The 13,260-nt window shown below is 39.3% G+C and overlaps 3 protein-coding genes across 4 annotated transcripts; 2 read left to right on the top strand and 1 right to left on the bottom strand.

The window, feature by feature from the left end:
* Positions 1-871: 871 nt before the first annotated feature.
* Positions 872-5,057, top strand: LOC144546955 (Nucleotide-diphospho-sugar transferase family protein). The gene is made up of 6 exons (XM_078295545.1): positions 872-1,069; positions 1,154-1,497; positions 1,909-2,161; positions 2,567-3,298; positions 3,589-3,835; positions 4,483-5,057. The coding sequence occupies exons 1-6, from the start codon at positions 998-1,000 to the stop codon at positions 4,932-4,934; spliced, it is 2,100 nt and encodes a 699-aa protein (XP_078151671.1). The 5' UTR covers positions 872-997; the 3' UTR covers positions 4,935-5,057.
* Positions 5,058-5,345: 288 nt separating this feature from the next.
* On the bottom strand, positions 5,346-7,668 carry LOC144546598 (L-type lectin-domain containing receptor kinase S.7-like). Its single transcript, XM_078295141.1, has one exon. The coding sequence runs from the start codon at positions 7,386-7,388 to the stop codon at positions 5,346-5,348; it is 2,043 nt and encodes a 680-aa protein (XP_078151267.1). The 5' UTR covers positions 7,389-7,668.
* A 491-nt stretch (positions 7,669-8,159) lies between these two features.
* On the top strand, positions 8,160-12,015 carry LOC144546734 (uncharacterized). Of its 2 annotated transcripts, none has more exons than XM_078295282.1 (7): positions 8,160-8,582; positions 9,404-9,655; positions 10,244-10,445; positions 10,980-11,096; positions 11,244-11,326; positions 11,427-11,518; positions 11,850-12,015. In XM_078295282.1, exons 1-7 carry the CDS (start codon positions 8,241-8,243, stop codon positions 11,914-11,916), a joined length of 1,155 nt encoding a protein of 384 aa, XP_078151408.1. In that variant the 5' UTR covers positions 8,160-8,240; the 3' UTR covers positions 11,917-12,015. The 2 variants fall into 2 exon arrangements, with proteins under 2 accessions (XP_078151408.1, XP_078151407.1); XM_078295281.1 differs by having other exon boundaries at positions 10,980-11,108.
* Positions 12,016-13,260: the final 1,245 nt, after the last annotated feature.

Raw genomic sequence — 13,260 nt, 5'->3', positions numbered from 1 at the left:
CATCCTCAAATATATTTTTGTATGGATATTATATTGAACGGTTTATATTGATAATTTAGACTTCAAATATAAATATATTAAATCTAAAACATGAGAAAAAGGTACAAAAGACATGAGATATTGAAATCTTTCTCATACCATAATATTTCACTTTCATTGTGGAACCGGAGTGCAAGCACCATTTGTTTTTTTTTGTTTTTTGGTATCATTCATGACCCGTAGGTCTTACAACTGTTCCAACCTCACACAGCTACTTAACTCCTCAAAAGTTAAACCCAAACCTTGTTCTGTCCTATCCCAACCCACTGATCTCCCCAAATTAGCTAATAAGTGAGCCATTTGTAATCTTGCATCATTCCTGTCACAGTGAGCCGTAGACAGCTGATTGGCACTGATATTTTGCAGCTGCCATGCTTCCCAGACTTCATTGAAGGATCGCCAATCATGAATAACAAGCTATTTATGAGCCAGTGAGTCCACACATTTGTCCGGAATGTAAAAAATAGCATGACACAAAAGAGGCACCGTGTTCTTGGGCCAGAAATTGTGGAGACCATTCCAAAATATTGGGCCGAATACACTACAGCATCACATAAAATGTAAGCCCAGCTCAAAACTCGTTCCACCAATTTGTGCATACATCGACGCCACAGAGAACCACAGTCGCATCGTTTAAACAACGAGTGCGTATCCTCTGAGATATCTCATATTTTGCCTGACCGACGTTTCCGGTGCCTATTCGGGAGAGCTCAGGGGGCCAGTATTATTTGAGCTTTGAGAGTCGTGTAGAATGTATTTGAACGGTTGAGATTCTCCAAAAAGTCACGCAAAATATGAGATATCTGAGGGGATGCGAATTCTAACGGGAATTTGGTCAAGTTCCACTACTACTCCACCATCACCGCTTCCAATTCCTAGAAAGGACCTCATACATACTGTGTTGCTTGCTGCTGCTCCTATCAACTCCCTCTTTTCCACATGATCTCTTCGCAACAGAATGCGACCTTACCAATCCCCCCTTCCTCGTTTCCGCTCGCCATCGCGCCGCCTCCGCCGCACGAGTCTCAAGGTACCTTTTTATCAACTCCATTATTGGTTTTTTATAACTCCAATTTCTGATTGATTTATTTGTTCCTTTTAAATTTTTCTTTAGGGATTGAATATGCTTCTCAGATACAGCATAGGCATTATTGGTTTCATCCTTGCCATGTTTTGTTTATACTCTACTCTGAATTTCCATTATGAGAAAAAATTCGACAATGGTAGATTGTATGGTGATTCTAGTGTGCTGAAAGTTACGATCTTTTCAGCTCCAAGACCCATGAGTTCTTTAAACGGGTCAGATTTAACATGGGCCCGGCAGAAGCTGGCTGTGCGCTCGTGGCTTGCGCTTTCTGATAAAGTGGATGCGGTTCTTTTTGGGAAACATCCTTCAATTGTTGAATTGAAGGAAGGTTTCAGTTCAAGGGTCACGATTGAACCGGCTATCGAATTTACGTATGAACTTCTCTTTTCTTATTTTAGTACTAGTAGATTTGCTTGTAGTTTTTGAAGTTCCAAATTTTCCAGTTGGGTGGTTTATGGAAGCATGAACATGCTAAATTTAGTTTATTATAGTAGTAATAGTTCATTTTCACTGGATCAATTTATCTGAGAATCATTTATAAGGTTGTTTTATTAGATGATTGGATTATTATGTGCCAATATAATTTGAATTTTCTTCTCTTTGGTAGTTAAAAATGCATATTAGATACACAAAAATTAAGTGAAGATATTTGTCTGACATTTTGAATATATAAGTTGAGAATTGTTGCTTTTCTCTAGAAAGTTACTAGAATTAAGATTATGAAACTGAAGATGATTAGAAAAATGGCAAATTAGTAATGACTTGCTTTATTTTCTGATTAGGTTTTTGGGAACACCATTCTTTCATTCGATGGTTGCAAGAGCTCAAACTACTAATTCTGACATTTGCATGCTAATAGACTCAGAGACTATTCTCTTGCCTGAATTTCTCGACGCCTTAATCTCTATTCAAAAGCTTAACAAAGATTGGTTTGTTTTCTCATTTACGCCCAACATAGTTAACTTTGAGTACCAGTTAGCTGGCAATGGACACAACTGGTTTCGGCAAGATGGTAGGATGATAAAATCTAAGAAGGTATTATAGATTATCTAATATAGATAAGAACCTACATATGAAATAAGGTTTAATTGAACTGGGTTAGGTCACTGTAGGGCTCGGGACAATTATATGTACCAATTCCGTGAAAGTAGTAGTTATCACCTCCTTTTGGGTTTTAGCTCAGTCAGGTTTAGGTCAATTAAGTTATGGGTTGGTTTGATTTCGGGTTCAAGAGGATAGAAATTGCTTGATTCAAAGTTCTGATCTGACCTGAATATGAATTTGTCAGTTTGATGGTTGTTTGGGCTAAGATTCAGTGAAGGTTATTTTTAGGGTTAGTTGGATTGATATTTCACTTTGGTCAGGTTTTGTTAGATCTATAAATAACAATATAGATGTCTGATTGTACATTTCACATGAAACACTCTTTTTTCTTACCAGTTACAGGAAGCTTTATTTAAACAATCAGAAGTAAGAAATTGTGGAGAGAGACTCTTAATGGCATGGAATAATCCAAAACTTCCCTTATTCTATGGTGTGATGCCTCCCTTTTTGTATGGCAACGGGATTCATGACTTATGGCTGATAAATGAGATCTTGTCATCTGAAATAAGGACAGTTTTCGATGCGAGTAATTTATATCTCAGCTTTTACCCTGAAAATCTCGGAAAATTGTCTAGTGAGTTCCCGAGAAGTCACACTATTAGGGATGAAGTAACACGGGTGCATAATAACAACCTTCATCTCGCAACATTTTATGGGTCCCTTTACTTCTCCAAAACTTTTCTTAATAATAGCCCTTATGAAATTTTAAAATCTTCGGGGCAATATTATTTCTTGAATGAAGAGAAAAGCCGCATTTTATCTCAAGGAACTAAGAGAAAGAAAGACTTGTTAAATTTGCCAGGATATGCTAAGGAGAAGAACAGATGTTCTCTGAGGCAATTTGATAACCTGACCATGGAAATGCCGGCACAAATTGAATATAATTATGCTTTGGAGACCCTTCTAGAAACTGTAACTGATGAGAACAAGTCGGTGATTCTTGGCATCTCTGGAGAGAGTTATAGGGATATGCTTATGAGTTGGGTATGTAGGCTGAGGTACCTTGGTGTAACAAACTTTATTGTATATGCTCTTGATTCAGAGATGTATGAGTTTTCCATATTACAGGTAAATGTTTTTTGGCATTTTGTTTAGCTATTTTTGTACCAGTACTGGCTGCTGTATTTACAAATTATGTAAGAAAAGCCAAATATTCCCAGACAATAACAAAAGATTGGGCATGATTGGTGAATTGGTACTGTACCTTCTTGGAATACAGACAAGAATACCATTCTAAGATCTGAGCCCATATTCAGCTCTAATACCAATTGAATTTTAAATGACCAGTATTTTAGGCAGTTCATAAGAAAAAATTTCTTTTATTAAATGATTAAATCTAATATAACTTCTCATAATAGGGGTTACCAGTGTTTATGGATACACAGTCCCCCAGGAACATCAGCTTCGATAACTGCCACTTTGGCACTGAGTGTTTTCAAAGGGTTACGAAGGTGAAATCTCGAATGGTTTTGAAGATACTAAAACTAGGTTACAATGTTTTGTTGAGTGATGTTGATGTTTACTGGTTTCGAAATCCACTGCCATATCTCTCTTCATTTGGACCTGGTGTTTTAATGGCACAGTCAGATGAATTCAATGAAACAAGTAAGGTTCAGTGCTTGGTCTTACATGGTTATCTTTTTATAGAACTAATATTTGTCGTTAATAGCCCCCTGTTTGGCTAATTTAAAGAGTTAGACGCTGATAATGATACCAATATATACAAGGTGGACCAGGTTAATTTCTGATTTTTTCATCGGTAGCATAAAAAAAAAAAAATTCCATCGATACCATATTTTTCAGCAAATTTCGATTTATCCCAGGACCGCTGAATAATTCAGTGGTCAACGGTTTCAACCATTGAATTTTCAGTGGTTGAAATCTGAGGTACGAGAGAGCCGGTTTATTCTTAAATGATAACACAGATTTCAACCACTGATTCAGCGGTCCCGGTATAAATCAAAATTTGCTGAAAAGATGGTGTGGGTGAATTTTTTATTTTTTTTTGGTGTTACTGATGGCAAAACATTTGATTTTAATGTTTTGTTATCTTCTGCTGTATATATTTGTGTTTATTAGTAAGCCAAAAATGATAGTTACGTCTCATGCTGCTGCTGTAGTAACTTGAAACTACAAAGCTGTAGATAATTCTCTAAACTAACAAGTTTACAATTTTGGATTCTGAATGCCAATTCACACTCCAATCTCGAAAATAATCTAATGATTCTTCTCACATAACATCTTTCTCCTAGGTCCGATAAACTTACCACGCCGACTAAACTCTGGTTTCTACTTCACTCGATCAGATCCAATTACAATAGCAGCTATAGAATTAGTAGTAAAACACGCATCCTCCTCCAACTTATCAGAGCAGCCAAGTTTCTATGATGTTTTATGTGGGGAAGGTGGTTTTAACCGGGTTGGTCATCATAGATGTGTTGAACCAAGGACAAACCTGACTGTGGTTTTTCTGAACCGAGATTTGTTTCCTAATGGAGCATATAAAGGGATTTGGGAGAAGCGAGATATCCGGTCTGTGTGTACCGATCTAGGTTGTTTTGTGTTGCACAACAATTGGGTTAGCGGGAGGAAGAGGAAGCGGGAGAGACAAATTTCATCCGGTTTATGGGATTATGATCCAACTTTGAGACTGTGTGTTCAGAATTGGAGCAATGTTGTGGTTCTTTCTGATTATTCATACTGATTATTTTTCATTTTTTCTCTTTTTTGGGGATATATTGATGATATATTACAACTGACAAGGTCAAAAGGTGCATAGGATGTAGGGTTACATCAATTTTTCTTCATATACAGAATATAGGCAGCATTTTTGTACTTAATTTTAGTTTATTCTTTTTGTAACAATCTAGATTATGATTGTCAACATTCTTTTCTATAAGAGATGAAAGATGCAGAGAAGGAATATGATACATTTATGACTGTTCTTATAAATTTTGATCTCACTTGCAGTGAAACAAATCCACTTTAAAACCTAGTAAAAATCTCTTAATTCTCAGACCTATTCAAAACATCCCTTAAATCTTCACCTAAATAGAAGAAAGAGAGAGAGTAAAAGAATCAATCGAACAAAATAAGATGAAGTTATCTCTCAACATTAACAGCTATAATATGATGAGTTCTCTTCCCAAGAAGGAAGTGGCATTTTGAATTCTGGCTTCTGCCACGGCAAAGATGGCAGTGGAGCGGTCCCCTCCAGCATCCTCAAAACCCTCCTCATGCTAGGCCTCTGCCAACTGTTTGGATATGAACAGGCCAGCCCCACTAGCAGCATCCTAACCACTTCCACCTTCTCAAACCTCCCCTCAAGCAGCGGGTCCGCTGCTTCAGCCAACCTACTCCGGGCCCGCATCACCCATACCCAGTCGACCACATGAGTAGTTCCCTCCATTGGTCTCCGTCCAGTAGCCACCTCCAGTGCCACCACACCGAAGCTATACACGTCTGACTCTTCCGTTGCCAAGCCGGTTAACACGTACTCTGGTGCCATGTAGCCCGGCGTGCCTACTACTGCTGTCGGTTGAGGTTCATTCCCATGGCTGTTTAACTGTGCAAGGCCAAGGTCTCCAAGCCGTGCATTGAAACCGGCATCAAGCAAGATATTGCTTGCCTTCACATCACGGTGTAGGATCTTTCGGTCACACCCGAAATGGAGGAAATGAAGCCCCATGGCAAGCCCTGTTATAATTTTCTTACGTTGATGCCAGGATAGTGGTGCACGGTTTCCGTGCAAAGCGTCATGTAGAGTTCCATTCGGCATGTACTCGTAAACCAGCATAAGGTCTTCCCCATCACGGCACCAACCTGTGAGCGGGACCAGGTTGCGGTGCTGACAGCTGGCAAGGATAGCAGCTACCTCTGAAGCAAACATGTGGCTGTACCGGCCAGCCTGTGCGAAACGCTTCACTGCTACTTTTGAGCCGGAAGAAAGTGTGCCTTCATAAACTGTTGCCGTGCTACCCCGACCTAGAATCTTTTGTCGGTTGAATCCGTTTGTTGCAGCCATTATTTCCTCCATTGAAATCTGCCCTGGTATATTCCCCAATTCATCTTCAATTTGCGTGCAACTGCAATCCTCTTCGTACTGCTTCTTTAATTCTAATTGCGGTTTCTCCTTCCCAGCACACCATTCAGAGATTAGTAAAGGATTCCTCCTGACAGTTGCAATTAATAGCACTACAAGCAAGAGAGGCACGGCAAATAGAGTACCCAATACCAGGCCCGCAATTTTTCTTTTTCGCTTGGTATCTGGTCGGAACGGCTCAGCGATATCTATATCAGGTTCGTCCTCGTGCGAATCGAGGAAGCCATCACTGCTCCCGGTGTTTACCGAGGAAAACAATGGTGAAGGGTGGCTGGTGGGTGATGGAGAGTAGTATGTAGTACTGGTATTAAGGCCAAAGGTACGAAAACTCCACCGGTTTATTAAATGAAGGGCGGTACCGGGTCCATTTGAGGCTGAGAAACCTACATACATAAACTCATGTAATAGTCCCGAGAGGTCGAGCCCGGCTACAAGCAGGGGATTTGCGGGTCGGTGCTTCGAAGAATAACTCAGCCATACCTGTAATTCTTTATCTTGTGCGTGGTACTCCACCCATGCTGTCATGGGAACCCCTTTTTTGAGATCAAGATCGGCCGAAACTGCACTCGAAGAGGCAGAGGAGAAAATGCTACAGACATCCACTGCCACATGGTTGCCATCAAGATCACGAAGCAACGCATCAAGATTCGTGTCGAACTCCACGGCTATGGCGGAATGTTCACTTGTACAATCTGTGCCTGGGTTAAAGAGACCAAAGAAACCATTCGACGAGCCGACAAACAATGGGTCAGAGGTGATGAGGAACGCAAGACCGTCACCGAAAGAAGGAGACGGGATAATTGAGAAGGTGAATCGGGTAGAGAAGGAGGCAGCTGCACGAGTTTCCGGGTGGAGAAAGCGTATCGGAGTGGAGTAGAGAGAGTGGCCGGCATGGCACCCGCTGGTATTCAGGCTTGTAAGGCTGATGCTGCTGTTGAGTAGAGAAGCATCACCTAGGAGCGTTATGTTGGAGGTCCAAGAAATGCGGCTGCGTGTGAAGGTGGAAATGGAGAGGGATGGATAGGAGAGGAGAAGGAGGTAGATGAGAAGTAACATCTGTTTTAGTACATGGATAAAGATTCAAGTTTTGCTCTGAGAGGAACTTGATTTATTAATGGCGGGGTAGTAATGCTGGAGAGGAGGGAGGAATCGAGATTTGCTGTGAATGCGAGAGCAATTAATCAAGAATGAGAAAGAAACAGAGAATGTAAAGTGGCGTCTTCACGCTGGAAAGATGAAGATGCTACATTTTAGTATTTTACCGAGGAAAACATATTGATCAAAATGAAGGGTCATGATCATGCTCCAATTGGTAACCGGATGGCTGAAACCGTACCTCGGGTATATTGTCTTTTTTTTTTTTTTTTTTGAGAAAGGGTATATTGTCATACTTCACGAGTGGATGTTGGCTCCAAAACCGTCCGATCTGCTTTATGATCCGTGAACACGAAAATTGAAGTGAACTCCACGGATATTAAAGCATGTCACACGGATCTTAAAGAAGATCGGGCGGATCAAGGAGTAGATAATATAATAGTTGGCATGAAAGGTTTTGTATGGTTCTTGATCTGAACCTGTCCCGGCTCATTGTTTGCGAATTCGTCTATGGCTACATCATTGACTAGCAGGCCAACATGGAGCCCCATCGACCTACTCCCATACTGTTCACGGTTTAAAAGGCTGATTGAAGTGATGCGACTTGCTGTTTCGTTGTGGAAGTGCTATACTTCTTTTGGACCTAGCCTTATATTGGGTCGATCAATTATTGGGCTACGGGCCCATTAATTTCGGATCTATAATTATCAGATTCAAGTCCATAATATGATAATAGGCTCCCAAAAAAATCTTCTCCCTCCAGTTTCTCTTTCTCACTTTCTGGCATCTACATTCTCTCTTTACGATCCAGCCATGGCGTCAGAACAGGGCATCGCCGCTCTCTTCTCCATGTACAACGACGACGACGATGAAGAGGAAAACGAAGACTCACTCGACCAGTCCAATCCCCCTCCTTCGAATCGGAACTCTTCCCCACGGTCTCCTCTCCTACCTGACGAACCCCCCTCAGACCACAAAACCCTAAATAGCCCCCTGCCACCTAACCCTTCCCAGATTCCCTCGCCGCTTTCTGCACAGTCATCTCCTCCACTCTCGCCAGTGCCAACGTTCGCTGATCGGTTGAGAGCGAGGAAAGGTGCGCTTGGGATTGTGGATTACGGGCATGATGAGATGGCAGTGTCTCCTGAGCACGATGTGAGTTTTTTTTTTTTTAAATTATTTTAGTATGTTCTGGATATTTTTTTTTAGTAAGAATTATCTTTATATCAATTTGAGTCAGTTAGTGGGTTACTTGAAGCAAAGTAGCTGTGTTTCATTTTACTTCTGGTTTGAGAGGATGCAACACAGGAATCAATCAAATTTGATAAACTAACATGCACGGAAGAACCAGACTGATGATGCAATTAACAGAAATTGGGAAGAAATTAGAGGGTTTGAGAAGAAGGAAGAAGGGGAGGGATAGAGGAGAAGAAGAGGGATTGAGAAAGAATATAATTTTATTAATTGCATACTTGTTCTTTACAATTTACAGCCTTCTATAGCTGTTTACAACGATGAATTAATTACAAAACTGCCATTGGCGTAACGATTGATGGACTGAAGAGATAATGCAATCCTCTCCAGTCTTTTACTAATATGGTTCCCACTTGTAAGAAGATTTAAATCTTTTGGGCACAATTGATAATGTCTACCTGCCTTTCTTTGTTCTTCTTCATTTTGAATTCTATATTCAATTGTGTGGCTGGTTTCTGACATTCTGTTGTTTTCATATATGCTATAAGTAGATTAGGTTTTGATTTGTACATGTAATAGTAGTCAAGTTTGAAAGTATACTAATATTATTTGAAGTTGCTGTTGCCAAAATTATTATGTATCTTAAGTTTTAGAGCCTGTGGTATTTATCATTTGAAGGAAACAATGAATTATTTTCAATTGTTGACAAAGATATTTATTTCTATATATTATATAGCTGGAATTTATTATGATGCATACTTTCCACTGCTGGTAATTCACAGGAAGGTGAAAGGACTTTGCCTGGTACAGATCACATGTTTAGAGAAGACATGCAAAAGATAAGTTCTCCAGTCGCAGACAATCTCGAGAAATCCAAATCTGATGTTAGTATGGCAGTAGATACTACTGGGTCAGATCATGAAATGCCCCAAATTGAACAAACTGGTACAAGTTCGGCCGAGGCCCAAAATGATGATTTGTTAAGCCGCTTCTTCGGCCCACCTGTGACAACCAAATGCTCTGAAAAGATACAGGTTTCTACTCGAGCTAATTTGACTTCTTGAGAAAATATTTCTCAGGACTTTTGCGAATTGCAGCCTGATATTTGTACTCTTTAAGGAATTGAGTTTGCATGCCCAGATATTATATGATAATTGCTTTGGTTGATCATGTTGTATACTTGTGTCTATGGTAGAGGGGGGTCGATGAGAATGTTATTAGATTATTACCTGTTTTCATCTTGACAACAAAATCCAACATTTTTTTTCCTTTACTTGCAAGCACTTGTGACTGTTAAACCCACTAAATCCATACCAAAAGGAAAATAAATATAAAATAAATTGAAAAACTGGATTCCCTTTGAATTTTCCTATTACCAAGAAACTTCATAGACCTGTCTATAAAAGAGATCTCATTTGGGATATTTTCAAGTTTGTTAATATCTGAAATGTATCTTTTTCCCATCACAATAGTCTGTTGTTTACTTCTACTGCAAATATGCCAAAGTGATGTATGTTAGCTGCAGAGTTTGAGAACTATTAGGTCTTACGTGCAAATATTGTAAAATATAGGGTGTAACTTTCAAATTGTTGACTATTAGCTTTCTTTCCTGTTTGTTTCAGAATAGAATTATCAAGTTTCTTGTGTTAAAGAGTGCTGGCAGGTGTTTCAATGAAGAAGTTCGCAACAAGATGGACTACAGAAATCCTGATTTCTTGCAACATGCGGTGAGGTACCAAGACATAGATCAGATCGGAACTTGCTTCAGCAAGGAGGTTTTCGACCCGCATGGGTTAGACAAGAGCGACTTCTATGATGCAATAGGTATGATTGACAGCACATGATAATCATTTTGAGTAACATGGTGTAATCACCTTGTTTTTATTTTTATTTTTTTAGTAACAGGCCCCAGATCACCCCACCAGAAAAGTATCAACTGGAGGGGTGTTCATTGGGTCGGTTTGGTTAGAACCAAAAAAGTCCAAAAATGGAAGCATGGTTTGAACCATATAGAGTTCAGTAGGTTCAGTCTTCTTGGTTTTGAAAAATCTAAACCGAACCAAAAATAAAAAACCAAAGTAATTCAAAAATTCAACCAAACTGATCCATTTAAACCCAGAAACTGAACCATTTAATCCAAACTTTTTTGGTTTGGTTGAAAACCAAATAAACCGGACCCAATGAACACCCCTAAATTCAACTGGGTCTTTGTGTAAATGTGCTGTTAAGGATGCATTATGGGTCATTACTACTGGTACTGAACCTGATTGATACATGTTATAGTAGTGGTGAAATGACATAAATTGAATAACATTCTCTTAAACAAGAACCTTAGACATAAAAGTGTTATTTTAATAGAGGCTGATATGAGGCGAGAACAAGAAAGAAAGGAGCAGGAACGCAAGAAAAGCCCAAAAGTTGATTTTGTTTCTGGAGGTATTCAACCACCAGCAGTTCCGTCAACTCTGAAAACAAGTGCAATTCCAAGTACTAATTTTAACTTAGCTTAAAAAAAATCTTTCTTTTTCATTCCCCTGGTGTAAAAATACCATGATATTATTTTCTATTCCTTTAAAGGTAAATCTAGGATTTGTTGAAATTTTTGCTTCATTCTTGGTGCAGCTTCTAGTGCCTTGCCACCAGCTCCTTCAACTGGAGATGCAACTAATAGAGAGACAAGAAACAAGAAATCCAAATGGGATAAGGTAATTTGCACCAATACCCATAATTGAACTTCTTGGTACAAATTTAGTGCCTTAAAAAGTTATTTTATTTTTTTATTTAGACCTTACTTGTTTGTTGTAGGTGGAAGGGGATGTGAAAAGTTCTGCACTTACCACTGGGGCTGCAGCAGTTTTAAGTCAATCTACTGTTGGTGGTGGATATAGCGGCTTTGCGTAAGTTTGATATTCTGAAATTTTAAATATTGTTTAATGTTGCTAATTGGAACAATAATTTATGTGTTGAGTTTTAATGCACATGGTAATGCTATTTGTCTGATCCTGTTTTGGGTGTCACTTTTGTTTTTTAAGTTATATTGTTTGGGTTTCTCCACGTAATTATTATGTAATGGTAATTAGCAGCTGTTAGTTCCAGTAAGTTTACCTATGATGAGGACTCAAAAAAAAGTTTACCTTTGATGAATGAGTGAACATTTCTTTCTCTTTTTGTGCTTCTTTTCAGTTAATCCTATTCACCAATTGTGTTGTTTTTAATCTCGAATTTCAGGCAACAAAAGCGAAGGGAAGCTGAAGAGAAAAAGACAAATGATAAGAAATCTGATAAAAGATCTTGAGTTGCACTTGATGATAATTTAGCATATAAGTTTTGTTCAGTTGAATTTAATGTAAAAGAAACATATCTTGATAAGAGGGTTTTTCTTTTTAAATCTTGACGAGCTTTCTGCTTAAAACTTGAAAGGTGATGATGTCTAAATCCTAGCATTTAGGTCAGTAAGGAATTATAGATTGAAAAACTCTTTTTGCGCCTGTGCCTAGCTTATTCGTCACGACAGAACTTCTATAAATTCCGAGGTCAAGGTCGACGTGGTTTGAAATAAATCATCCCTGATAGCTTCGTTGCTTTCTAATGAATTAACTACGGAGTAAATGTGACCTTAGTTTTTACCCTTAAAAAAAAGCAGCGAGTATTTCATTTGTGTCTGGGCTTGATTGCGATATTGGGCTGAGAGCATGCCTAATTACTTGATGCCAGAAAGGGAAACTAGAGGGAAATGAAGTACTGGATCCCCTACCCTTTCTGGCATCATCGCTGGTTTCCCCTAAAGTAACCCAATCTTTGGGTTTTGGATCGGGACTGGACTGTCCGATTCGAATTCTTCGCTTGAGATTGCTTCGCGATTCGAACTTATCTCTCGGGATACGTGCCCTCCACTTCAGATAGATTATCACGGATTCGAATCGGATGGTCCAGATTTAAAACCCAATATTTGGTTACTTCACTGGATCTGAACTCGGGGGACCTATGCTTTGCGAATTCATATCACCTAAGGTACCTCAAATTTTAAGTTTTGATCCGGACCGTCCGATCTTCTTTGGCACGAATATCAAACCAGCATACATTCCATGTCGAGGTTCGGATCAAACTCCAAATTTGAGTTACTTCAGCGATCCAGAATCTATGGCTTGTTTCCGGAAAAATTGGCAAGGATGTTCCATCATTCAATCCAAACCGTCCGATTTACTACAATTCGGATCATAACACCGAAACCATGCCGCTAGAATCATAGCTTTCTGATAGAACATTAAATGAAGCATACCGTAAAAGGATGGTACTGAACTACTGTCCCTTAGCTACCAGAGAGCTTTGGCCATTTATGCATCCTTTCTTGTTGTTTTGTTATACATGACAAGTCCTTAATTTTAAGGCGCTCATTGGTGCTTTTGCAGTTTTCCATATTAAACTTTTATTGTGTTATCTCAATATCTCCAGATTTGAGATAATTTGGTCAGATTTGTGATGTGTTGTGCATGCCATGTTCTTCCCATGAGTCAGGTTAACTCTGAATTCCCATTCTCCATATTGATATAGAGTGGGAAAAATGGCATGACAGAGCCAGCTCCGTTACGGAACGACACAGTTACGTCACGGCACGGCATGTGTTACTGTTCCGTGTCCT

This window comes from Carex rostrata, chromosome 30 (genome assembly GCF_964058835.1).
Source record: "Carex rostrata chromosome 30, lpCarRost1.2, whole genome shotgun sequence".
Lineage (NCBI taxonomy): Eukaryota > Viridiplantae > Streptophyta > Magnoliopsida > Poales > Cyperaceae > Carex > Carex rostrata.
This window is presented reverse-complemented; position numbering and strand designations above follow the sequence as displayed.

Excerpts from the sequence above, each read along its gene's own strand:
- LOC144546955 (XM_078295545.1), top strand. The coding sequence starts at position 998 with ATGCGACCTTACCAATCCCCCCTTCCTCGTTTCCGCTCGCCATCGCGC. Across the intron at positions 1,498-1,908 it reads GAACCGGCTATCGAATTTAC|GTTTTTGGGAACACCATTCT; the intron begins GTATGAACTTCT and ends TTTTCTGATTAG. Across the intron at positions 3,299-3,588 it reads ATGAGTTTTCCATATTACAG|GGGTTACCAGTGTTTATGGA; the intron begins GTAAATGTTTTT and ends TTCTCATAATAG.
- LOC144546598 (XM_078295141.1), bottom strand. The coding sequence starts at position 7,388 with ATGTTACTTCTCATCTACCTCCTTCTCCTCTCCTATCCATCCCTCTCC.
- LOC144546734 (XM_078295281.1), top strand. The coding sequence starts at position 8,241 with ATGGCGTCAGAACAGGGCATCGCCGCTCTCTTCTCCATGTACAACGAC. Across the intron at positions 8,583-9,403 it reads CAGTGTCTCCTGAGCACGAT|GAAGGTGAAAGGACTTTGCC; the intron begins GTGAGTTTTTTT and ends GGTAATTCACAG. Across the intron at positions 10,446-10,979 it reads CGACTTCTATGATGCAATAG|AGGCTGATATGAGGCGAGAA; the intron begins GTATGATTGACA and ends TTATTTTAATAG.